Below are 26,179 nucleotides of genomic sequence, written 5' to 3'. Positions count from 1 at the left end.
AGATTGCCATGTCAGACTCCATGCGAGGGGCTTGCTGGCATCAAGATGCGGCTCTCGTGACTGACAGGCCACTGGGAGATTGGAGTGCCAATTTAAAGTTCACGGTGTCGTCGGAAAGCGTTCAGCACCAGCAGCCCATAATCACGCAACATGATGAGGTCATTACAGGCGTAACGTATGCTCATGCTTAATAACCGGTAGAACCCCAAATGCGCCATCTCCGGAGCAGGTAAATGTAAAATATGTGGGAGGAAATCATTTCTATCCTTCCTCCCCACCCCCCCGTTTTTTTAGCATTTGCCATCTGCTGTTGCTGATGTGTTTATAGGACATCTCCTGCCAGATGGGCCTTTGAGTAAAAAGCCCTAGAATCGACAGAACAGTGGAGAAGCTGGAGGTCTACACTTTCGAAGAAGTCACAAGTCCAGAACGAGTAGCAGATGAGCAGGGGTCGGGGGAGGAGAGTGTTGAGTGTTCCCAACTTCCTATTTGAGCCCAATGAGGTTCTCAAGCTGGTTATATGGAGGGGTGGTAAATCGGGTGAGGGGTAGGGGACGTTCCCAGCTTCAGGAGGGAAAGCCCACCAGAGACAGATGGAACTTCTAATGGGAAGAGGCCAGCGGCCTTAAAGAAATCTGTAGTGCTATAACAGCAATGTGTCTCTTCTCACCTGAGAAGTTTCTGCCTCTGCTGAAAGGAGCACCGGCCGACAGAGCGCAGCGGGATGATTTTAAATCCAAAGCAGGCCTTCCACCGTGGATCCCGTCTGTCTGGGTGAAGGCGGTCCTCGGAAGGAGATGTTAAAGGCTGCATGCTATGTGCAGGTTTTTTCTTGTCTTTTTCTTACTCTGCGAAGGGCTCTGGGATCCACTCTACAATCTGAACACAGATCTGCGACCGTGCCCCAGCATCATCCCGCTGCCGAGATACAATTCTCTGATCTTGTTTCTTGGGTCTGAGATTTGTGGGCCTCTGGGGAGAACCCGATTCACCCAGCCCATCAGGCAGAGGTATTCAGAGCCCTGACTTGGAAAGTCTCTAAATTTAAAGTGTGTGTGCCTGCTCACCCTCCTGGGCCTGCGTTTCTAGGAAATTCCGTAAATCTAAATGCATTATGAGGCACAGAAGCAACATTTGCCCATGTGGAAAATGAGAGGCTAGTTTTAGTAATTTAAAGCCAAGCAAAACACACAACCTCCTAATTTGTTTGTTTGCTAAAAAGAAAGTAATGCATTAAAATAATTGTACATTAATTGCTAAATTACAGTGGAACTTTGGTGAAATTACATATTTCAATTTCATTAGCAGAACCAAACAAAGAGTAATGCCAAAAAATTACATTGTAGTAAATTTAAAACACGCAGGCAGGCCTCTGATTCAGTACTCCAGTACACATGTTTGTCAAGCCACAGCCCAGGGTTTGAGTACATGTTCCTACAATGTTAATTATGGCCCCAAAGTACCTTGCTATCAAATCTGGGAGATGCAAGCAAATTATTCTCCAAGACTTTCTCTCTATTGCGTGTTCAGTCAGTGCCCAGCAGAGTGAATAAGTGTTGGCCAACGAATCCGTTCTAATAGGGAATTCCAAGGAGCAAAGACTGCCCGAAACATTCCCATGCTCAGCCTTAACACACAAATGAAGAAAGGGAAACATTCATTTATTCATTCAACAAACATTTATTGAGTACCCAGTTCTGTGGTTGGCACTGAGTAAGATATGAATATAGAAATGAATAAGTGTTATTCTCTTCAAAGAGCTCATTTTCCAAACAGGAAGGCAAGCACACAGAGATAACCGTAGCACAAGGAAGTTGGCATTCTCAAGGGTTTCTGTAACTTACTGTGCATTAAAATCAACTGAGAAGCCTGTATAAAAGGCAGGTGCCAGGACCTGCTTCTGGAGGCTCTCTCTGGGAAGCTCTGGGGTAGACCCTTGATTCTCCCCATGGGATTTTGTTGTGGAACCATTCTCTGACAAGCTCAAATTCAGGGATACACAGAGCAGGGATACCCTAACCTAGCCAGAGACATCACCAGGAAGGCTTCCTAGAAGAGGGGGCCATACCTAGTCTGGGTCTTAGAGGATGAATCATATCTGTTTCCCCCTCATTGTACAGTCAGCTCCTTCAGAACACCATCATTCTTCATCCTTTGTCCCATGTTTCGTTTCCAGGACAGGGATGGCACTCAAATATTTGTTGTGTTATAGATGAATGATAGGAATTGTAGATGAATGACCAGAAAGGGAGGGAGGGGCAGGGATCTGGGCAAGTAAATCAGGATGTTCGAAGTGCTACAGGTGTGCAGCAAGGTAGCACCAGAAGCGATTAGGTGAACCAAAAGCTTAATTTCCGGGCACTCCAACTAAAGCCGTTTCTCTGCATTTCCCAGAAAATGTAGAACTCCCCCCACCCAGCTGTCAAACTGGTCAGCACTACACTCCCTGTCTGAGAGGGAACAGGCATGGAACATTTTCACCATTCAAGCAAGACTTTCGATGATTGGTACGCGCATTAGCAAAGGCCCCCAAGAACCAGCTATGGATAATTTTTTGTGCTGTGCTGTTCAAAAGCAAAATGCTTGTTTTTGTTTCCAACCACTCAAATAACACTTGCTCAGGACCGAAAAAAGTAGAAATCCTAGAAAAGTCTAATACAGAGAGACGCACACTCACCTACTGTCTGGGGATAATCATTCATCCACCTCTCGGTCTTCGCTTTTCTCTGCATGTGTGCTGGAATTAAACTAGGCCCATTTGTGTGACTTCTGCCATTTCAAAAACCCTTGGGAGGGGCTGACGCTCTTCCGGCAAAGGTGCGAGCATCTCTCCGCAGCGTTTTACCATGAAATGCCCTGACCGTGGTCCTGCCTCTGTCCTTCCAGATGGCCTGGTGGATTGCCTGGACCCTGACTGCTGCCTGCAGTCAGCCTGTCAGAACAGCCTGCTCTGCCGAGGGTCCCGGGACCCCCTGGACATCATTCAGCAGAGCCAGACAGACTCACCTGTCGTGAAGTCCTTCTACGACCGCATCAAGCTCTTGGCAGGCAAAGACAGCACCCACATCATCCCTGGAGACAACCCCTTCAACAGCAGGTGGGCACCCTTCCGTCCATACAGGCTGCCGAGGTGGCTGGTCTCCTTCCTGGCAGAGCAGGAGGAAGGAAGTTCTCCTGGTTTTTCTGCGGGCCCCGTTGGCCTAGAAACTACCCCATGAGGGCAACTCCTCTCTCTGGTTCACAGAGAGCCCTTTCCTGTCTGTGGAAGTTGGCCACCTTCACCCCAGAAGCTGCTGGACACATCTGTGGATGGTCTGGTTTTGAGATCATTTTTCTGATCTGTTATTTTATTATATCATTGTTACTATTTTATCTCTTTATAAAATACCTCTGATAGTACCTTTTGTCTGATCACCCCTGAAATACTTCATTCAACAGAGTATTTTTGAAAGCAGCTATTAGCTGAATAGCATTAATTAGAATTTATTGAGCGCCTCTCATAAGCCAGAGCCTTTATGTAGACTGTTTCCCATCCTCCCCCCAACCCTATCAATTATACCTGCTATTGACCTGCTTTGGGCAAGATGTCGTGCTGGGGCATTTTCCCTTTCTTTCCAAAATGATGGGGTTTCTCTTGAATTTACTTTTGCTCTCAGTAGCTAATTTGAAGCAGTTCTGGGGAAAATTCTGGGTTTCTTTTACAGTCCGGTTGGCCCCTCCCTTCCAAGTTAGAACTGTACCCCTGGAAAGGAGAATGAGGGAAGAGTTGGCTTTGAGGTGTCCCATCCGCTCCAAGGTACTGGTCATGATTCTGAGGGTGAGAGGAAGGACAGAGAGGCAAGGGTCTTCTTACGGCCTGCCTGCATCTCACAGATCTCTCTCTTGGTGGGTCTGGGTCCAGATGTCAACAGTGTCTGCAGATATGAGGTCTTCTTGGGGAGACAGGCAAGGGTCTTCTTACGGCCTGCCTGCATCTCACAGATCTCTCTCTCGGTGGGTCTGGGTCCAGATGTCAACAGTGTCTGCAGATATGAGGTCTTCTTGGGGAGACAGGCAAGGGTCTTCTTACGGCCTGCCTGCATCTCACAGATCTCTCTCTTGGTGGGTCTGGGTCCAGATGTCAACAGTGTCTGCAGATATGAGGTCTTCTTGGGGTTGTCTGTCTCATTTCGGGTCTCCTTCCCACCGGGAAAGAAGAGTTGCTGGCTGGGTCCTCTTTCACGAAACCTCTAGGAAACTTGAAGTTGAACGGGGTGCTCCTGGCCTCCTCAGCCCTCTTACCTTCCTCCCCGTGCCATCCTTCTCTTATATCTCTTATCCTCACTCAGTTCTGGGGAGGCCCAGCAGCAACTCAGGAAGTATGCTGCTCAAGCAGGCTTCCAGCCCGTAATGGAAATACCAGACTTCACCTCCCACGGGAGCCCCTAGCTTTTTAAATGATTCTCTTGGTGCCCCTCCCAGTAGACCTTGGGGAGGAAACAGCATCAGGCCATGACTTAGACTCTGCTCCTCCCCCTTGGGACAGTCTGGTGGGATGGGGAGGTGGTAATGGTACAGCTGATTAATTCCACAACCCCTAAGAACTCTCTGGGAAGGTGTGCAGCCCCAATTCCTGGCAGCAGTTTGTATATGAGGGCTCTTAACATGGTCACTTTGGGCCAGCAACTTTAGCCTCTCACCTGTTGTTGCTTTCCTAAAAGTAAAACAGAAAAGAAAAAATAATCTCAGCCGTCTCCTAGTTCAGCCCTGACACCCCCTCGCCTGTGCCACATTAGGCAAGTTATTTAACCTCATAAACTTCAGTTTCTTGATTGATAAAATTAGAATATTACAGAATATACTTGCACAGTTGTATTATTTAATACAAGAACCCCTCAAAAATAAAAGAAACCACAAATCTTTGATCAGAGAAGCATTTGCCTGCTAGAATCCTAGTTCTGGGACAGGGATTCTACAGCTATGTTTCCCTTTAATAATGAACATAATTCCTGTTGCCAATGAGTCACGAGTGGCTCTAGCACCAGGCTGGGAGCATTCCAGGGGGGCTTGCATGCAATTTGCTTGTACAGTAAATGCAACCCCTGCTCTGTTCAGCTTCCTGTTAACATTTCATTTTTCCCACCCTAAATCCAGTCATTTCCTGATACTCTCCTTTTTGTCCCTTAAAATTCAGTCTTCTCCTTCTTATCCAAGTTGCCATTTCCATAAAACACCTTGAGCTACAGCCAAGATTCAGGAGAGGAGGCAGGGACTCCAGAATATCTGGTGGACTAGACCAGCCCCAGAGATCTGGGAGGAAGAGGCTTGCTTTAGAGAAAGCATCTCTGGAGCTTTGAAAGTCGCCGTAGACACCACCCCCCACGTGAGCCCACATTCCAACATACTGACGTAGATACATAATTCAGAAATACAAAATGTTACTCCAAGACAGGTTGAAGTTCACCAAGCATGAGAATTTTAGTGCATTATCCTCTGACAGAAAAATGAAGGAGAAAGCGAGGAGTAAAAAAGAAGTTAATTCAAGACTTCTAAGAAGGCATTTCCCCGAGATAATGGCATACAAAAATCACTAAAATGCCTTGACTCCACCACTATAATTTATAGAGCAGATCTCACTATCTAGATAATGTGATAATTGTTACACATCAATAATCATAAATAGAAATGAACTGATAGCATGTCTTAGCTGAATCTTTTCTGTGAATTGTCTTCCTAGAAACGATATGAAGCCAACAACAATGAAGAATTAGGAAAATAGAGGGTGGGAAGCCTAGGCAACCAGGCCTCTTTTATTCCTGGGACGCTGTACAAAATCTCATGCTATGGGAATGATTTAAAAGAAATAACAGTGGTATAAAAAAGGAGGGGAGAAAAAAAAAACCACTGCGGGGCATACTCCCAATTTTGTTTTCTCATCACAAATGCTTTGTACCTTGTGGTCATCAACACACATCGATTTTAAAATAGTGTCTCGGAAGGCATGAAAGAAATCTTAGTCTGCACTAAGGAAATGGAATTGAACAAAAGAATTATTTTCATAATTTAGTTTTCCACTTTCAAAAGACTCTAGCATTATAGTTGGAACCAGCTAAAAATGGGATGCATTTGTTAGGCTGACGGTAGCAGACAATTAGAGCTGTCAGTGGAACAGTCTAAGCCCTCCCGAGATCATCAAAGGGTTGGAGTTGAACAGTTGGGGGTATTGCTAATAAAAAGAGAGGTGCCTGGAGAAAGCACCCCTCCAGTTCTGGGGTCACCTGAGATGGCAGAAGTAAGTGCATTCCAAAAATCAAGCAGACTTGGACAAGATTCTGGCAAAGAACAGGTCAGTTTGATTACCTAGCCTAGAAATTGGGACTCTGTCCAGGAACCTGGAAACCTGAGTACCTCTCTGCCTCTTCCAAATGCCCAGTGGCTTGAAGGCTCACAAAAACAGCTGTAGACCTGCTTGGTGGGCTGGGGGCTAAATGCAAAAATGGACATTCTCATTAGCCCGTTTCTGTGAAATCAGAAAATTTAGGTAAGAGGAGGCATGTGCCTTCTCCCCCTGTGGTGTTTGAGAAGACTCTCGTCCTATCTCTGTTGCTTTATGGGATTTTGCAGAAGTTGTTCGTTGGATACTGGCATCCTCAAGAAAGTTCTAGTTACTATGATCTGGAGAGAGGAGAGCTTTTGCTGACAGTGGGGAAAAAGTTGTGTAGGATTTCAACCCCTGCCCCATCAAATAGCAGGAATTTTATACAAACGGAAAGAGAGTTAAGTGGAATCCAGAATCTAAGATAGAATCCAGAAAAAAATATATCTCCCATATTCTCTTTTCCTCAGGCTCTCATGGATTGAAAGAAATTTTGCTCTTAGAGGGCAACAAAACACAATGTATGTAGATGTCCCAGCTTCATTTAAAAAAAAAGAACAGAAAAGAAAGAAAAACCTCTGTGTGCTTCCCTCTCTTCCCTCTGACATCCCAGCCTGGAGGAGAAGAGTAACATTGCCTTTCTCCAAAGCCGAAAAAGGAAATGAGTAGCCAGATGGGGAAGCTCTCACCCGCGTATAATACTCTCTGTGCCAGACTAAGGCACAAGCATGAGTTATGAGGGGCAGCCTGAAGCTCGGGCCAAACAAAAGCCAAATGATGTCAGGAAATGGAGCAAGGCCAAGGGTAGAGGGACTGTGCACAGGAGACTCCTTTGCCCATCTAAGTGAATGGGAAGGCTGTCCGGGGATTTCATTCCAACATGTCACCAGTTCTGCTCCTCAAGGAAAGCAAGCATGAAGACCTCCCCATGAGATGTGATCATATGAATCCAGAAATAAATGTTGAAAGCCTAGTGACCAAAGGAGGATGGGTGGGGACAGCAGCAACATAGGAGGAAAACTTGACACACCCCCGGTCGTCTTATTCTCCTCTGTGTGGCTCAAGTCGTATGTTTCTTTTTCTCTCAGCTTGGTTTCTCTCATACGAGGACAAGTGGTAACTACAGATGGGACTCCTCTGGTTGGAGTGAACGTGTCTTTTGTCAAATACCCAAAGTACGGCTACACCATTACCCGCCAAGATGGCACGTAAGTATCTCCGTGAGCCCTACCTACTCAGGGCTGAGGGGGCAAGCAAAGAGGCAGATGGGGCTACTGCCTTGGAACCACGTGGCTTCCCCTTGTGGACTGGGATGTCCATCAGGCCAGAGCCCCAGTGAGGATCCCCCCAAATACGTTTGTTGCTTTATGGCATGGTATCCAAAATTAAAAACAGAGAGAAGGGACAGGCTGTCTGGGGCTGCCGATAACCATCATTCTCCTTTCTTCCATGTCAGATAAGTGCTTTTCTGTGTCTGTGCATGTGTTGGAGCTGGAGCGGGGGGAGGGCCTATTCTAAAAAGAAAGAGGCAAGGCGGCGTTTGGAAACTCACTCCTATTTTAAATCAAAGGCAGTGCAGGGTGACAAGGATCCACATGACATAGTGTCCTGTGGTGAACCCCTTCTGCTCTCATCTGTGGCTTTAGGAGCTGTGTTGTTTTCGTGCCTGTTTTGAGGGGGTGGGATGTAATCAGAGAAGTCTAATTAAATACATTTAGCCGTCACCCTGCTGCGTGAAGACGGCAACCTTTTCCTATTATCTTCTGATTGGAAACATGCACCCGTGCAGCCCCCACCAAGATGAAAGCTATGTTATTTCCTTAATCCACTGGGCATGGAGTTGAAATTTAAAGAAGAAGAAGAAGAAAAGAAATCTATGGGATGAGGAAATCACCCACCCACCCTGAGATTTTAAAAAAAAAAAAAAAAACACAAACTATTGCCTTGTATTCCAAATGAAAGTGAAAACAGTTACTGTAAATCTGATGTAAGACTTTTTTCTAGAAAACAGGAGTCTGGAAAATCATGGATGTAGCATGTGGGTAAGAAGTACAGCCTTGCCTTTTCTTGCCTTGAAGAATCTGGGCTTACTCTCTAATGTCCTAAGGTAGCCTTGCAGGTTGTTTCCAAATTGACAAGCCCATTAACCCTATCCTCACATCCTCACCTCTGAAACTCCAAGAAGACATCTGATGATTTCCACCAAAATCCCAATATTCACAAAGCTTCTGATAGCTCCCTTATGCATTTCTTTTTTTTTTTTAAGATTTATTTATTTATTTTAGTGGGAGGGAGAGAGAGGTGGGTGGGGGGAGGGGCAGGGGAAGAAGGAAGAAAGAATCCCAAGCAGACTCCCTACTGAGCGTGGAGCCAGACATCGGGCTTGATCCCAGGGCCCTGATATCACGACCTGAGCTGAAACCAAGAGTTGGATGCTTAACCAACTACACCACCCTGGTGCCCCCTCACTCATACACTTCTACAGCCAAATCTAATTGTTTCAACGCGCTAGGACTGACTGTGATGTATAGTGTGCAGAACTATCCCAGGTCTTGTTCATTCTTAGAAGCCAGTGTTCTTACCCTGCAGTCTGATGGCAATGCAGAGGACATTTCTAAGTCCTTGGCCTGCTGCCTGCCCCTACCTTATGCTGCCCCATCCCCCTCAGCTGCTTCCTGACTAATTACAGCCCAAACCCACTTCCCATATCATCTATCCAACCTCCAGGACTGGTGATTCTTCAGCCTGTTCAGTTGCAAAGCCTTGGAAATAACAGGATATATTTGTGAAAGCTCTGAGGAATCACACAATCTGTTGTGTAGTAATGTGTGCCACAGACATCGATGATTTGGTTCCATCATATCAAGACATTTGACTCTCTCCTGTGTCCTGTACAGCACCATCCCCAGCAGTGTGCACGCCCAAATTAAATAGACAAACAAATATCCTATGCTCAGTTATTTACCTTAGTATTCCTGTGCTCCTCACCCATGCGTTTTATGTCTATTAAAAAAAACACCAAAAGTGGGGCGCCTGGGTGACTCAGTGGGTTAAGCCTCTGCCTTCAGCTGAGGTCATGATCTCGGGGTCCTGGGATCTAGCCCCGCATCGGGCTCTCTGCTCGACGGGGAGCCTGCTTCCCCCCCCCCCCCCGCCTACCTCTCTGCCTACTTGTGATCTCTCTCTCTCTCTCTGTCAAATAAATAAATAAATTTTTTTAAAACACCAAAAGTAAACAAAAACAGAAGTAAACAACTAAAATTAAACAAACGAACAAACGAAACCCACCAAAAGTATTACCCAAAATGGATGAAGCCAGCAGACCTGTATATTTTCACTGTTTTTATTATGATCCAGCAAGTCTGTTAATTGCTGGGAATTCTGAAGTGAGCAAGAAAGCCCCACCATCCTTCATCCTTAAAGAGTTGAGATCCTGGTGGAGGAAAAGAAACATAAAACTGAGAGACTTCTCTCCATCAACCTCCTCCTTTTCTGTTAATTGGGAAAAAACTACCTTTGTTTTACTTTACTAGGAATACACCTTTGTCCAGCTCTTGAGGAACAAACCAGAATAAGGTTTAAGAACAATTATCAAAAATATCAGAAACTAGGCAAGTTAGATGAAGGGTTCAAAAGGTATAAACTCCAAGCTAGAAAATAAGTAAAATCCTGGAGATGTAATATTCAGCATGGGGACTATAGTTAATAACACTGTATGCATATTGAAAGTTGCTGAGAGAAGAAATCGTAAAGGTTTGCATCACAAAAAAATTTGTAACTACGCGTAGATAGATGTTAACTGGACTTTTTGTGGCCATCATTTTGTAATATATGCAACATTTCAAATCATTATGTTATACCACACCTGAAACTAACGTCATATGTCAGTTGTCTCTCCAACGGTAATGCTCCGTGAACCAAATATATATTTCATAATAGTCCGGGTAGATGAGACGAAAGCTTTCATGAGGCTCTCCCATGACTTAGCAGTGATCTTTATAACTCCACTATTTATGCAACACTTGTGTTAGCCCAGCACAATGCTAAGCGCTTTACATCAGGGGCAGAGGAAACTTTTCTGTAAAGGGCCAGATAGTAAATATTTTAGGCTTTGCATGCCATATGGTTTTTGTTACAACTACTCAGCTCTGCCTTGTAGCACGAAATCAGCTGGAGAGGATAAGTAAACAAATCGGCGTGGCTGTACTCCAATAAAAGTTCTGTTTGCCAAAACAGGTGGCAGGTTGGATTTAGCTCAGGGGTGCCTCGTGTGCTGACCCGTGCTCCACACTCCTCGCATGTCATTCTCTCAGCCCTTCTGGGAAGTTGGTATAATTTTTCCCAATTCACAGATGCAGAAAGGAGCTCAGAGAGGGTTGGTAACGTGCCCACAGCTGCACAACTAGGAAGTGGCAGAGATTGGGTTCTAACTCGGCCCATCTGCCTCCAAAGCCCACGTTCCTCTTCTGCGTTCTCTTATGCACTGCCCTCAGGGCTGGAGTTCAGAGCCCCTGCCTTTTCTGAAGGTAAATGCAGCCCGCTCAGTTGAGCCCGCTTCCCCCCTGTCCAGGTTTGACCTGATCGCCAACGGGGGTGCCTCCTTGACCCTGCACTTCGAGAGAGCCCCGTTCATGAGCCAGGAGCGCACCGTGTGGCTGCCGTGGAATAGCTTTTACGCCATGGACACCCTGGTCATGAAGACCGAGGAGAACTCCATCCCCAGCTGTGACCTCAGTGGCTTTGTCCGACCGGATCCTATCATCATCTCCTCCCCGCTGTCCACCTTCTTCAGTGCTTCCCCGGGGCAGAATCCCATCGTGCCGGAGACCCAGGTAGGAATGGCGGGTACCAGGGTCGGACTCTTCCATACTGCCCTCACCCAGACCGGCTGGCCAGCTTCCCCTCAACTCATCTCACACTCTAGGGGGGCCAGAGACTAATATTAAGGGGGAGGGACAAAAAAAAATAGGAACACAATAGGATTCATGGTCACTGGAGAGAAAACTGATTCTCTCCTGGATATTCCAGATGTTTTCAGATAGTCGTTCAAGGCTTTGGCAGTCACCGGAGCTGTTAATAAAATAAAAACAATATACATATGTGCAACCCACCTGCAAATTGCTTTTTATTCTTGTTAGTCACAGAGATACATGATAAGAGGCACTTTAACGATCTACATCAGTGTTAGGACAGAGGGCATATTACATTATTGCCTCCCTGTTGCTTTATACCAATTGTCACTGGAAGTTGCAGGTTCATATAATTACAGCCTCTTGTGGCCTCCTTACATGCAGCTAGCAATAAAGCCTGCTGTTCTTATTTACATCTTTTGCCAACAGTGTGGTTTTTAAAAAGAAACACAACAGTGACCAGGAATAATTATTAATCCAAAAATCATAACCTCAGCCCCTTCACTCCATGGTGTAGGATAAAGTTTGGATGTTTTTGTTTTTGTTTTTGTTTTTTGTTTTCTCTCTCTCAGTCATGGGAAGTGGTTCTTGCCCCCCACGTAAGGCATGACGCTATGGTGAGCAGAGCAACAGAGAGGCAACCTCGGGTGTGTAAGCGGCCCACTTGCCCAGAACTCATTGGTTGCAGTATCTTCTCCCCAGGTTCTTCATGAAGAAATTGAGCTCCCTGGTTCCAATGTGAAGCTTCGCTACCTGAGCTCCAGGACCGCGGGCTATAAGTCTCTGTTGAAGATCACCATGACCCAGTCCACGGTGCCCCTGAACCTTATCAAGGTTCACCTGATGGTAGCTGTAGAGGGCCACCTCTTCCAGAAGTCATTCCAGGCCTCTCCCAACCTGGCCTACACCTTCATCTGGGATAAGACAGATGCCTACGGCCAAAGGGTATATGGACTCTCTGATGCTGTTGGTATGTTTTGGTTTCAACTCCTATTGACTCTTGGGTTTAGTCATGCATTAATTTGATCTATATCCAGTTCCTACCAGGAGTTCTACTGGCACTATCCTAGTCGAGAGGAATGCAGTAATCAGTGAGGAAGACAAGAGTCCTATTTCGTGGACCTTCTGCACTACTGAGGGATCAACATAATAACCACAGACGGGACAAGAAAATATCAAGCAGTGATATGGGCTAATATTGAAGTAAAAATCAGTGATATTTGCTGGGAGGCAAGAGTAACTGTGGGGGTGGGGGGCATTCAGGGAAGTCTCCTCGGCAGGTGACACTTCAGCAGGGGCACCTGCTCTTCTTGGCACCTTCTTGTCTTGAATGACAAGAAGGAGCCATGTGAAAATCAGGGACAGAGCATTTTTTTTCTGGGGAAGAAAGGCAAGAAGAGCTAGGTGTGTTTGAAAGATAAAGAGAAGGCCAGTGTGGGTAGAATGTATGGACAGGAGAACATTCGAGATAGGGAAAAGAGGCAAAACAGGGGCTAGATCATGTTCCAGAGAGCACTTGCAAATGGCTCAGAATGCACCACGAGAATCAGAAAACAGAGCTGGAGGGGATGTGAAAGCCACATGCTGTGTTTCAGCCTGTGCCTTCAAGGGAATTGCACGATGGCCCACTGATGAAAGACCGCCATAAGAAAAGAGTCTGTTGGTTATCAGTCTCTGAAGACTTGTGAGCTGTGGATGAATACCAACCAACTCAGTATCTTTTCCTACTTGTAGAAAGCTGTGTGGGATTAATTAAAATCCAGAATCCTATATTTTCTTCACCACTAGGCTTGCAATTTCCAAGAATTATAATAAGTTACTAAAATAAGAAGCCAGCAAACTTGGAAATTCTCACTGTCATCGGCAGCCAGTATTTATGAGACACTCCCTTTGTGCAGAGCACCACGCTAAATACTTTATTCCCAGTAAACTCTCAATAATCTTATCAAGGAGGCACTCTCCTTACCCCATTGTGCCAATAAGACAGGACGGAGAGGGTGAAGGAGTTGCCTAAATCCTCATATCTAGCAGGTTACACATGCTCAGGAGATGGCTCTAGTGGTCTGGTTCATGGGCAAGTTCAGGTACTTCTTAATAAAGATGGTAATACGTGACTGAAGTAACTAGTGCCACTTAATATAAAGTGACCCATCAAATCCTATACCAGTCTTTACCAATATCAAAATAATACCCAACATCAAAAAGTAGTTGGAATATTATAGTGCATCCCCGTGCATCTAGCTTCTGGCATTATCAAGTCATGATGGATACTGGCTTTTCCATTCTTTCATCCACCTCCCTCCCTGCTCCTGATATTTTTCTGAGTCTCCGATATCGCATCATTTTATCCATAATATTTCACCATGTATCTCTAAAAAACTCTTCAAAAACATGCCAACAGTTATCACAATTTTTAAAATACTTATTTCTTAATATCTTCAAATAGTCCATTATTTAATATTTTGTTTTTCTTATGAATATCATAAAATATTCGTGCTTTGTTTTAACCAGAATCCAAATAAGACTCACCTTTTGCAATTTTGATTTCTCTTAAATTTTTTTAAGCTATAGTTTTCCCTTTCATGTCCAGCTCCGTTTTTTTTTAAGTTCTATATTTTATTTTACATCAACTGCATTGTTTGCCTGTAGAATTTCTATAGTCTAGTTTGTTTTCTGATTGTGTCTTTGTGTCTGCTTAAAATATTGCTTTGTTCTAGATCTCTTGTAAACTGAGGTGAGAGTGGAATCTTGAGGCTTTCTAAGGTTCAGATTTGAGGGGTTTTGTTTTTGTTTTTGTTTTTGTTTTTAATCTAGATCAACTTTATTTTTTTATTGAGGCATGATTGATATCCAACATTACATTAGTTTCAGGTATAAAACATTCCATATTTACATATATTGTGCAGTGATCACAGCAAGTCTCTTAACATCCATCACACATGCAACATGGGGGCTTAAGTGGGTAGAAGAAGAATCAATGAAACAAGATGGAATTGGGAGGGAGACAAACCATAAGTGACTCTTAATCTCACAAAACAAACTGAGGGTTGCTGGGGGGAGGGGGGTTGGGAGAAGGGGGTTGGATTATGGACATTGGGGAGGGTATGTGCTTTGGTGAGTGCTGTGAAGTGTGTAGACCTGGTGATTCACAGACCTGTACCCCTGGGGATAAAAATATATGTTTATAAAAAATAAAAAATTAAAAAAATCCATCACACAATAGTTATAAATATTTTTTCTTGTGATGAGAACTCCTAAGACCTACCACTTAGCAACTTACCATATGCAATACAGTTTATTAACTATAGTTGCTATGCCATACATTGTTTCCCAAGACTTGTTTATTTTATAACTGGAAGTTTTTACTTTTAACTCCCTTCACCCACTTCTCTCACCTCCCACACCCTGCCTCTAGCAACAAGCCAATCTCTCTCTGTAACTCTGTTTTATTTTTTTAAAGACTCTACCTAGACGTGAAATCATACAGTAGTTTTCTTTCTCTAACTTATTCACTTAACATAATGCCTTCAAGGTCCATCCATGTTGTTGCAAATGGCAAAATTTCAGGGTTTTTGTGGCTGAATAATATTACACACACACACACACACACACACACACACACCTTCCTTATCCATTCAGCCATTAATGGACAATTAGATTGTTTCCATATCTTGGCTATTGTAAGTGATGCTGCAATGAACATGGGGTACAGGTGCTTTTTGAGTTTGCATTTTCATTTTCATTTTCTTTGGAAGGATACCTAAAGTGGAATTTCTGGGTCATATGGTAATTCTATTTGTAATTTTTTTTTGAGGAACCTCTATACTGTGTTCTGTAGTGGCTGCATTCAATTTACATTCTCACCAACAGTGCATGAGGCTTCCCTTTAGTCCACATCTCTTCCAGTACTTGTAATTTCTTGTCTTTTGATAGTAGCGATTCTAACAGGTGTGAAGTGGTATCTCATTGTGGTTTTGATTTGCCTTTTCCTGATGATGAGTGATGTTGAGCATCTTTTCATGAAGCTGTTGGCCTTCTGTATGTCTTCTTTGGGAAAGTGTCTATTCAGGTAGTCTGCCCATTTTTTACTTGGGTTGTTTGCCTTTTCATACCAAGTTATACGAGTTCTTTATATGTTTTAGATATTAACCCCTTATCAGACACAGGATTTGCAACTATTTTTCCCCATTCAGTAGGTTGTCTTTTCATTTTGTTGATGGTTTCCTTTGTTGCACACAAGATTTTTAGCTTGATACAGTCCCACTTACTTATTTTGCTTTGGGTGTCAAATCAAAAAATCATCTGTAAGACCGACGTCAAGATGTCAAGACCAGCTATGTTTTCTTCTAGGAGTTTTATGGTTTCAAGTCTTTAATCCATTTTGCATTAATTTTTGTGTATGATGTAGAATAGTCGTCCAGTTTCATTCTTTTTCATGTGGCTGTCTAGTTTTCCCAACACCATTTATTAAGGGGACTGTCTTTTCTTCGTGGTATATTCTTGCCTCCTTTGTTATAAATTAATTGACCATATATGTGTGGGTTTATTTCTGGACCATTTATTTCATGCTACTGATCTGTGTGTCTGTCTCTATGCCCATCCCATACTGTTTTGACTACAATAGCTTTGTGATACAGTTTCAAATTAGGATGTGTAATGCTTCTAGCTTTGTTCCTTCCCAAGATTGCTTTGGCTACTTGGGGTTTTTTGCAGTTTCATACGCATTTTAAGATTGTTGTTCATTTTTGTGTTTCAGTATTATGACATTAGAATTTTGTTAACGATCACATTGAGTCCATAGATTGTTTTGGGTAGTGTGGACATCTTAATGATGGTAATCATTCTAATCCATGAACACAGAATATCTTTCCATTTATTTGTGTCTTCTTCCATCAACATCTTGTAGTTTTCAGCATATAGGTCCTTCACCTCTTTGGTTAAATTTATTCCCAGGTTTCTTATTTTCTGATCTTTCTATTAAGCAGGACAGCTGGATAGGTACTGTCATCTTCCACCAGGAGGCATCTAAGGTCTTCTTGTTTTTCCTTCTGTGACTTTGGTGGCCACTGATGCTCATTGCCTAGATCCATTAAGTCATTAGGAATTGCAAAGTCATATTTTAATTTTGTCATTGCTTTTCCATTTAATAATGGGAATACTTTTATATAGAGATATTTTCTCATTAGCTACTTGGTTATATGAGGGATAGTTCAAATAAGAAAGAAGAGACAAATGCCAATTGTTTCCCTTTATTTACTATTTTCAGTATAATAAATTGGTCCTCTAATATCCTCTAATGGTAGCAAATTGATTTTCTAGTATCATGAACTCATAGAATAAAATGTATCTAATATGTTTCAACCCAATGAAGTTATTATCCCTACTAATGGTTGAATTGTCCCATTTTTGGTCAGTGGGGCACTCTTCAGACTGACTCCCAGATTCTTTTGATATAACTCGAGTAGATTTCTATTTCTTCCTTGCTCTCTGGTATAATAAAATGGCCTAGTCTCATCTTACACGTTTCTTGCTCTAGCCATTTCGTCAAGGAGCCCTGCCTGATTTCCTTTTAATGAGAAACAATATTTCAAGGCCACAAGCCGGACACCTGCAATTCTCTTTGCTTCTGGGTTGATTGTTGTTTCTTAGAATTTTCACAGGACAAGTTAGGAAATATATGTGGGTTGTTGTTGTTGTTGTTTACTAAAACATATCTTCCATTCATATCAATGCTCCTATACTTCAGGATCTAAAAGAAGCCGTGGAAAATCCCGAGAGGTGGCACACATAGTTAAGAATGTAATGTAGTAGGAATACAAGTAATAACAGCACCTCGTATTTCTGAAGCAATGTTGCCTTTAGAAATGTGTGGCATCTTGGCATTTTGTCTCATTTATCCTTACCACATCTCTCGGAGAAACTGAGGCTTCACTTGCTCCATGTTACACGTGGGGAAAACAGAGCCACGAGAAGTGTGAGCAGGAACCGAGTTAGAACTGAAGTTCTTCATCTCCCACATCCCTCTCCCATTTGTCTATGTGGCAAATGCAAGATTTTTACAGTCTTTGGATGCTGTTCCCCACTGAATTGTCACATAATTGGCAGGCTTTGTCCCCGTGCCTGCCTTGCCTGGCACTCTCTGGAATCCTAAGTGATCATATAGAGAGCCTTAACTTACACAAGCTGTTGCCTCCAGAGTCTCCTTATAAATGAGGCACTCTGCTTCCATAGGCCTTCCTCCTCGGGAGCTAAAATAAATAACACCGAGTGTAATAAATGCATGCCATGAACAGCAGCCTGAGAGAAACAGTCTCCTGTCCATCTCTAAAGGAGAGTTATATTTCATTTTTAAGTGATGCTTCTCCTTCTACGTCACTAGGGTCATTTTTGAAAGCCAGCTGTTCATTGGAAAAGTCTTTCTATCCCCACAGAGTACTACTGTATAAAGTTTCAAGGCTGAGTTCAGCTTGAAATCTGAATTTAATATTGTGTGGAATCACAAGGAGAAAAGCAATCAACCCGCCTCCTTGAGTGAGTTTCTGGAAAGGAATCCGAATTACCATGAACATGTGTTTCTCATTCCAGCTGGAAAGCTCCGGAGTAATCAAGGAAACTCTTTTCTCCACTCTGCCCCACCCACTTTTATCTTTCAGTGTCTGTTGGGTTTGAGTATGAGACCTGCCCCAGTCTAATTCTGTGGGAGAAAAGGACCGCCCTCCTTCAAGGATTCGAGCTGGACCCTTCCAACCTCGGTGGCTGGTCTCTGGACAAGCATCACATTCTCAACGTTAAAAGTGGTATGTGGGCTCATTTTCTTTCCCACATACAGCTCCTCCAGAACCTTCTCTGCAGCTTTGACATTCAAGTGTAGACTGTCCTCTTCCCTCAGCATTTTTCATCAAATGTCCAAAATACTCATAGGTTTTTCCACCTTCTCCTTTAAGTTTTTTTAAGATTTATTTATTTGAGAGAGAGAGCGAGCACATGCAAGCAGAGGGAGAGGGAAAGAAAGAGAATCTTAAGCAAACTTTGCACTGAGTGGGGAGCCCAACGTGGGGCTCAATCTCACAATGCTGAGATCATGACCTGAGCCAAAACAAAGCCTAAGATGCTTAACCGACTGAGCCACACCACACACCCCTCCATCTTCCCCTTTTAACTGTCAAAGAATGTTGGGCTGTATTTCCCCAACCATCTGCCTTAGTGTACCTCACAATTCTTCTTCAGTTACCCCTACAAATGATATCTTAACCTTAGGGGTCAGTGCCCCATTACAGCTCTCTCAGCATCATGAGGTAATAAAGGAGTTCCTCACAGGTCAAAATTTCCTACTGTTTCTCTTCTAACACTGCCCCTTGCCCTCCATAAGCCGATAGAAGTATCCTCCTGCGAAGGCTGCAGTAACCATCCCCAATTCCTTTCCCCAAGGAATCCTACACAAGGGCACTGGGGAGAACCAGTTCCTGACACAGCAGCCTGCCATCATCACCAGCATCATGGGCAATGGCCGCCGCCGAAGCATTTCCTGTCCCAGTTGCAATGGCCTTGCCGAAGGCAACAAGCTGCTGGCCCCAGTAGCTCTGGCTGTTGGAATTGATGGGAGCCTCTTCGTTGGAGATTTCAATTACATCCGGCGCATCTTTCCCTCCCGAAACGTGACCAGCATTTTGGAGTTACGGTAAGTGGCCACACAGAAAACCTTCCTTTGCTCTTTTGCTCCCATTGCTACAGAGCTTCACTGGGTAAATGATGATTACATTGGGGATTCTCCAGAGAATATATATTCCACAAAATGGGCTGAGCTTTGAAACCTAGGTGCAGAATCAAATAAGGGTTGGGAAATTGTTTTTTGAATCTATGAAACACAACCCATGTATTTGATACAATTGTTAACACCTGACTTAAAAACAAGGGTGAAAGCTTTAGGTCATGGTGCTTGAGATGGGACCTGAGTAGCTGTGTTTTGTAAAACCTCCACACAAGAATCTGACACATCCCAGAGAAAGAACCAGGACTTCAAGATATGGGTCTGCTTTAGTGGTTTCAGAAGTGATGCTTCTTAAAACTACAGACTGCTGGAGCCCACCCCAGAAGCACTGATTGAGTAAGTTTAGAGAAGAGCCAAGGCATCTTTTATCCTTGACAAGCTCTGAGGAAGCTGGTGAGGTACATCAGGGTTTGAGAACCACAAATGTTCATTGACTAATTCACATGTTTATATTGAGTGTCTCTCTGCACTATCTTTCTATAAATTCTCTGGTTCTTTGCACATTCACTAGGATATGACTTAGAATTGCTGCATAGGCCTTGCTAGGCAACTTCTGGCCACACCTGATAGAGTCCTCCTGGTCATTGCTTGCTACTACATGTGAAGTCCAGACTCCTCTGTGCTGGGCAAAAGTTCTTGTAAACTCTCTTCCTGGGAAAGTTAACTCCAGGCCCTCAAATCTAGTTCTGTAACTGGAGAAGAAATGAATTCTATAAATAAGGGATAAAATTCTTGGTGAATGTGTAATATGTATCAAGACTATCTGCCAAGGGAGGAGGGGACAGTTGGGAATAAGCAAAGCCCTAGTTGTTGTATTTGTGGTCTGATAAGGAACTTCAAATCATGTGGACAAATTAAAAATAATAATAATGATGCATTAAGAGAAACCTAACAGGGTAAAAACTAGGGCTATGGTGGGGATTGGGAGGGTTAAGGAAGCTATATGAGACAGAGTAGTCAGAGAAACATTTCGTACTATGTGACATTTGAGATGGGACCTGAATGATGAAGTCAGCCATGTGAAGATCTGGGAAAAAGTATTTCAGGCAGAGAGTAAGTTGTGCAAAAGCCCTGATATAAACAAATAATCTGGTTTATTTAAGAGACTGATGTAAGTCCTATATGGCCAGAAGGGTAGTGAGGTCAGGAGAAAGTGTCTCTGAGGAGGTCAGAAAGGTCAGAAGGGGACTAATGCTTCAGCATCTTACGACCTTGTTGACAAGTGTAAATTATATTCTCATTACAATGCATGGCTATTAGATGTTGAAGTGGAGTAGAGTTGACATGACATAATTTTCCTTTTTTAAAGATTATTTTGGTCATTGTGTTAATGAATGGACTGTAGGGTGCAAGTGTGGAGGCACAGAAGGCCACAGGGAAGTGTAACAGTTGACCAGGATTTGGGTGATGGTGGTGGGTAGCAGGGGAGATAAGGGAGTGTTCCAACTGGGAGATATTTTCAAAGTAAATGTGATGGGAATTGTTGATGGATCAAGTGGAATAAAATAGAGGAAAGAAAAAAAAAAAGAAGAATCAAGGGTGATGACTAGGATTTTGACCTGGGCAGCTGCGTAGGTGGTGGTGCCTTCTGAAGTAGCCTCAGCTACCACGTGAAGGACTTAGAGGAAGTAGCAGGTTTGCACCTGCCTTTTGGTGGCCCCTTCTAGGAGAAAGATAAGTGACTGGAGGATCAGCAAGTGCTGCTGAGTATTCCTGGGAGCTGCAACTGTGCCAACCACTGGGAGGGATTAAAGGAGAAAGAGAGAGAGAGGAGAAAACCCCAACTCCACCTCAAGAAGGTTATAGCCTCAGAGATCCAGTGGGCATTTACTGAGCATGATGTTAGCCAAGCATATGCTGAGCTCTATAGGTCTAGGAGGGGAAGAAACAGGCTCAAAGGGCGCCCAGGTGAGGGTCACAGATGGGCACCAGGAAGGGAGAGACAATTCAGACTTACTGTTCTAGAAGAACCAATGACCCATCATGGAAACAAGGGGAGGCCATGGGGTGGACTAGGAAGGTATAATAACCAAAAGATGAACAATGAGAGGAGGAAAGAGATAAAATAGAAAAGGCTAGATAATCCTCAAGCTGTCAAATTGATAATCAGATGAACCACATTTCCTAGAGCTCCCCCGCTAGGTCTCCTTCCCAAAACATTTATTTCCCTTTTTATCCTAGGAGAGTCCTCTCTTCAGGATTCCCATAGGCAGTGGAGAGCCAGGGAAGGAGGGCAGGGAAGGGGGTGAAGGTAGCATTCTGCTTTCCCATTAGGGATGCGTTTTTGTTTTTTTTTTTTTAATCTGGCATTTTTTTTTAAAATCTGGCAATTTGTCCACATTACACGCTTACTTCTTTGTTGTGGCTCTAGGTGATCAGCCAAACCAGCACTTGCCAGCTACATCCCTGGCTCCAAACTACTCATGCTATTCACTCTACTTAAATACTTTCTCTATCTAATCTGCCTCATTGTGTCCATCTTTAAAGCTCATTTTGAAGGTTCCTGTCTTCCATAAAGCCTGACCACCCTTGCAAAAATAATTCTCACCTTCCTCTGGGTCACTTCAACTTTAGTTTTCCACCAAAACTGATTCTCTTTACTGCCTTGTTTTTCAGTTATTTCCATGCAAGTCTTCAGGGCCCTAGTGTTTGCACTTCTAGAGTGCAAATGCCTTTGGCACTTTGCCCCTTGATACCTAGGGCCCTGCCTGGTCCACACCGGGGGCTCACGACACATTGCTTGAGTTAAAGGAGACACAGACCAGTGTCCTGCCTTTTGTTGGACTTTCTCCCTGATTCCAGGTCTCTCAAGTTGTAGAGGCCACAACTTTAATGATAGGAGCTAAAGGCCCTCTCAGAACAAGCCACGCTTCACCCACATGGTGACATCAAGCTAGAGGGAGTGTAACTGCCAATTTCCCTCAACAGATGTGTGGTTTGGTTTGGTTTGACTTTTAAACTTTTTAACCACCTCTGGACTTATTCTTGCTTTCATCAGTCAAGCATCCAGAGATGATTAAAAGTTAAGCTTTTACAAGAACACTGGTTTGATTTTTCTTTTCTTCCCACTACATACCAGAAAACAAAGGGCTGTCAACCCCCTCTCTTCAAAACAGTAACCAGCAGAGGGAGGGAGGAGGGGAAAGAGAACTGTCTTGCTTATGTCTTTTCTCCATTGTGAGTTGGCAGCTGAATGATTTCGTTTCAGAAGTCGGTGCCCTTCCAATCTCACTTCATACCCCAGAGCTGAGCCTCTGAATCAGAATTGTATATAAATGTTCCCATGGTTCCTTCACTATCCTTCTCTATTCCTCCTCCTTTTGCCTATCCAAAACATCAGGGGCAGAGTTCTACACACGTGGAAAACTTCTAATGTTAAAAAGAGCTGCCTTCTTAGGTAAAATGGTCATCACTTGTATGTTTCAGTTCCATTGGCGTTCAAGACATTTTCAACATCCACTTTCCCAAAAAACCTGTTATCCACTCTTAGCAGCCCAATTCCTTTCTTACAACTACACCCTCTCTAGGTGATCCTTGGAAAACCCAAGGCTTATAAGAGTAAATTTATCAGTCACTGACATCCTAGAGTGCATTTCTGTTTTGGGAAAATCTTACCTTCCTCCTCAACTTGAGATTATCTTAGGGATTGGACACAATTTAAGGCAATAAATTATAAGGTATGGGACAGTGCCTCTCTCCCTTTTCTTAACTTGACCTCTTGTACTAAAACATAAGAATCTCACACTTTCTATGATATTTGAAATTCTTAAAAAAATGTATTTTCCAAATTCAAAATTATATTATGATATTAAATATCACTTCCACTTCCCAACTAAATACTTCCCTATGCTGAGATTCTGACAGTGCTGTTGAAGTGGGGCGACAGCCGCATTGCATCAGAGAAGAGCTTTAGGGAAGGGAACTGTCCAGTCCAGACATGTTAGTGCTGAAGAGGGAAGAGTCACAAAAAAGTGGGAGCCTAGGAACGAGGGCAAGGGCAGCAGAGGTTGGAAGAATCATTCACCAAAGATAAGCTTCGCCTGAGAATTTCAACAGGAGACGCTGCTTGATACCAGTATAGAATGTTAGGGAGGAATAGATGGTTCTAGTTACCAAGGAAATGCTTTCCTTGTCTGGTCAGAGTATAAACACCAAGGTCATGAAACAAAATACAACACAGCATCCCTCCCCAGAAAAACAATAACCACAATATTCCCATGAAACTTTGAGCAATTCTTGGCACTGTTTTCAAAGCCCTTTTACTAAGACGGGTCCAGCTTTCATGGAGCCTGAATCTTACATAATTTCAGAGTGAAACTGAATATTACTCAGGATCAGAAAAGAAACCAAAACAAATTACACATTTTGAAAAACTGAAAGTTAGTACAGACATCACAAAGTCCAAATAAGTTGCCTAAATTTTTTTATTCATTAAGTACTAGTACACTTCCATGATATTTATTTTCCTACACTTTTTGGCTGCATACTCTTTGATCATCTTTTAATATGACAATGATTTTATACTGTCATTATCTATAGAAAGAATAGATCAATATTCTGTCTTTCCTCTAGGATAATGATAGTCAAAATGTGTTTCAGATAATTGATAAATTATCATGTTCACAATTGATTACTGCTGATGTTGTGAAAATTGTTAAGAGTTTAAAATTTGGGAAAACCTTGATCAAGCTTCTTTCATAGTATTTCTGGGCACTTCAGGTTTCTTTGTACAGTGAATAATCTGAGTAGTCTTTGAGTGGACACTCATGAGCCAACTTGTCATTGATGTCCTGGTAATAGTGAAATATTCTGTGTAAGTCTTCAGGGTGCTAGTGTGTAAGCTTCTGTAGAGCAGGCACCTTGGGCGTCTTAGCCCTTTGATGCCTAGAGTAGTGTTTGGTCCACACCAAAGCTTCTAGACCCCCTGCTTGAGTTAAAGGAGACACAGACCTGTGTCCTGCCTTGTGTTGGAATTTGTCCTTGGTTCCATGTCTCTCAAGTTGTGGAGGCCATTAACATCGATGGAATGAGCTAGGGGTCCACTCAGAGTAAGCCAAGCCACACCCATTTGGTGACATGGGCATTACACTCCCACTAATAATGCTAGATTAATCTGCAGAATCTGAAAGCCACTCCTCTACCATAATGACTAGCAATAATCTAACTAGACAGAGAAAGAACTCCATATGAGTCACATAACCATGCTCCCCCAAATCTAAACTAAATTTATCCCAACCAGCTTCCCTTTTCTTAGAATTCAAACAAACATAAAACTGGGGCCACTCCAGTTTTACCCTATTCTATGGCATAGAGATAGTTGGAAAGGAAGGAGGCAATAGTCTCAACTGATTGCAGCTTTGTGATTCTGAGCAGAACATGAGTGACTGGAACAAGTCCAAGGCATGGTCTGCCCAGCACTAAGGGAAGCAGCCTCATTTCTTCCTTCTCTCACTCAAGAACCCATTTTCCCAGTCCTTTCTCTCTCAAGGGCTCGCTACTAAGAATCAACACCAAGGAGATGAGTATGCCGTATCCATATTTACTTGCTCCCATTCACAACAAAGTGAGGAAGACAAACACACACACATAAATCACAACACAGCCTGATGAGGGCTCTGCATGATGAACTGAGTGTGCTTGGAGAGCCCTGAAGACCTCCCAGAAGACTCACTGAGACACAGTGTGCAGAGCTAAGCCATCTTGATTCTTGAATCCAAGGCCACCTTGCCCTCAAAGGCTCTGCCTAAAGGGTTTGCATCATTGAGGCATGGACACACAGCTTAGGTCTGTCCTTGTAAGGATGGCCCCAGTGCTGATCTACATAGACTGACTCAGTGCTGCTATTTTAGGTTGTTGGCTGCTAAGCACCCTCTCTGCCAATGGCCCTGGGCTGGAATAGCAGTGACTCAGCCTTTCTCCAAAGCTCATATCCATATTATCATTTGGACTATACCCTCAGTGACTTGGTCTCCCCACTCCTGCCCTTCTCCTTTCCCCAGCATAGATATTATATTAATCAACTTAAAGCAGATGTTCTCGGGAAAGAAGTAGGTCAGGTCTGCAGACCCAAATCCCATCCAGTCTTTTCACAAAATCTTGACTAAAAAACTGGAATTGATATTGCAATAATTAAGAGCCAAATATGACTACCACTGGTGGCAGATAACATTTCACTTTCATTAAGCAATATAAAATAGACGCGAGAATTCCCGGCTGCCACCCTGACATACCAGGCTTTGCAGAATGAATCTTAAATTGCACTATGTCAGTCAGAGCTCAGGAGTTATCAGCATCATTTAATTAACTTTTTTTTTTTTTTAACGAAAACTAACACGTTGGAATAAAATATAAAAATGTAATCCCTGTGCAAACCCACTACTAAGCATGGCCCCTGGCAGAGGCCCAGGCTGCACCTAAGCAGGAATCAGGACATTAAGCCCTCTTTGTCCCTTTCCTGAAACCTGGCTCCTCAACCAGAAGGGAAGAGGGTTTAAGGACTCCTTCCACTGTGGTCTTAGAAGCCTCAGGAATGAGAAGCAGTTCTCTTTATTGAGACCTTAGCTTCTTTCCTCTTCGCCTAATGGTGTTAACTCTAGCCACTTTCCTGTTGAAACTGGCATGTATTTTTGTTCTAAAAACAAAAACAAACAAACAAAACATTTACCACTTTCCCAGAAAAGGAACAGTAACCGGAGTCTTTGGCTGCAGTTATGAGTGGATATTGATAGCCATGAATTTCACCTATGGGTGTTATCTGTAAGAAAGAATGCATATTTGGGGTCCCACACATGCAGAATGAGACAGGGAGAGGGAAGGTGTCATGGAGCAGGGATAGGAAATGGTTAAGACTCTCAGGGTCCAAGAGAATGATTGCCAAACTGCAGATGGATTTGGGAAGAGGCTTTCTTGGGTGGTGCGGACTCTACCCTGTAATGCACCAATGGCAAATAGACGGCACAGGTGGCACCAGGCTCCCTCCCACACCCAGGACAGACATTACAAATGAGTCACAACACTCTTTATAGTTGGGCTTGCATTCGGCTTCAGAATCATACTCCCGCCCTCCTGGCAGCCATTACTCATCAATAGGTATTGGCACTCGAGAGGTGACCTATTTGGCATCCTTTCGTTAGCCAGAAGACCTGT

At 43.4% G+C, this 26,179-nt stretch overlaps 1 protein-coding gene across 9 annotated transcripts in view; it reads left to right on the top strand.

The window, feature by feature from the left end:
* The window catches only part of TENM2 (teneurin transmembrane protein 2), a 1,882,184-nt gene that overhangs the window by 1,790,283 nt on the left and 65,722 nt on the right, over nucleotides 1-26,179 (top strand). For all 9 annotated transcript variants that reach the window (XM_082724104.1, XM_082724103.1, XM_082724105.1 and 6 more), the window contains 6 exons: nucleotides 2,887-3,097; nucleotides 7,444-7,563; nucleotides 10,926-11,187; nucleotides 11,968-12,235; nucleotides 17,919-18,062; nucleotides 18,694-18,943. In XM_082724104.1, coding sequence (XP_082580230.1) covers nucleotides 2,887-3,097; nucleotides 7,444-7,563; nucleotides 10,926-11,187; nucleotides 11,968-12,235; nucleotides 17,919-18,062; nucleotides 18,694-18,943 — 1,255 coding nt within the window. The remainder of the gene's footprint in view (nucleotides 1-2,886; nucleotides 3,098-7,443; nucleotides 7,564-10,925; nucleotides 11,188-11,967; nucleotides 12,236-17,918; nucleotides 18,063-18,693; nucleotides 18,944-26,179) is intronic.

This window comes from Mustela nivalis (genome assembly GCF_964662115.1).
Source record: "Mustela nivalis genome assembly, chromosome: 3".
NCBI classification, from domain to species: Eukaryota; Metazoa; Chordata; class Mammalia; order Carnivora; family Mustelidae; genus Mustela; species Mustela nivalis.
Note: the sequence above shows the minus strand (reverse complement) of the source record. Positions and strands in the feature narration are given on the sequence as shown.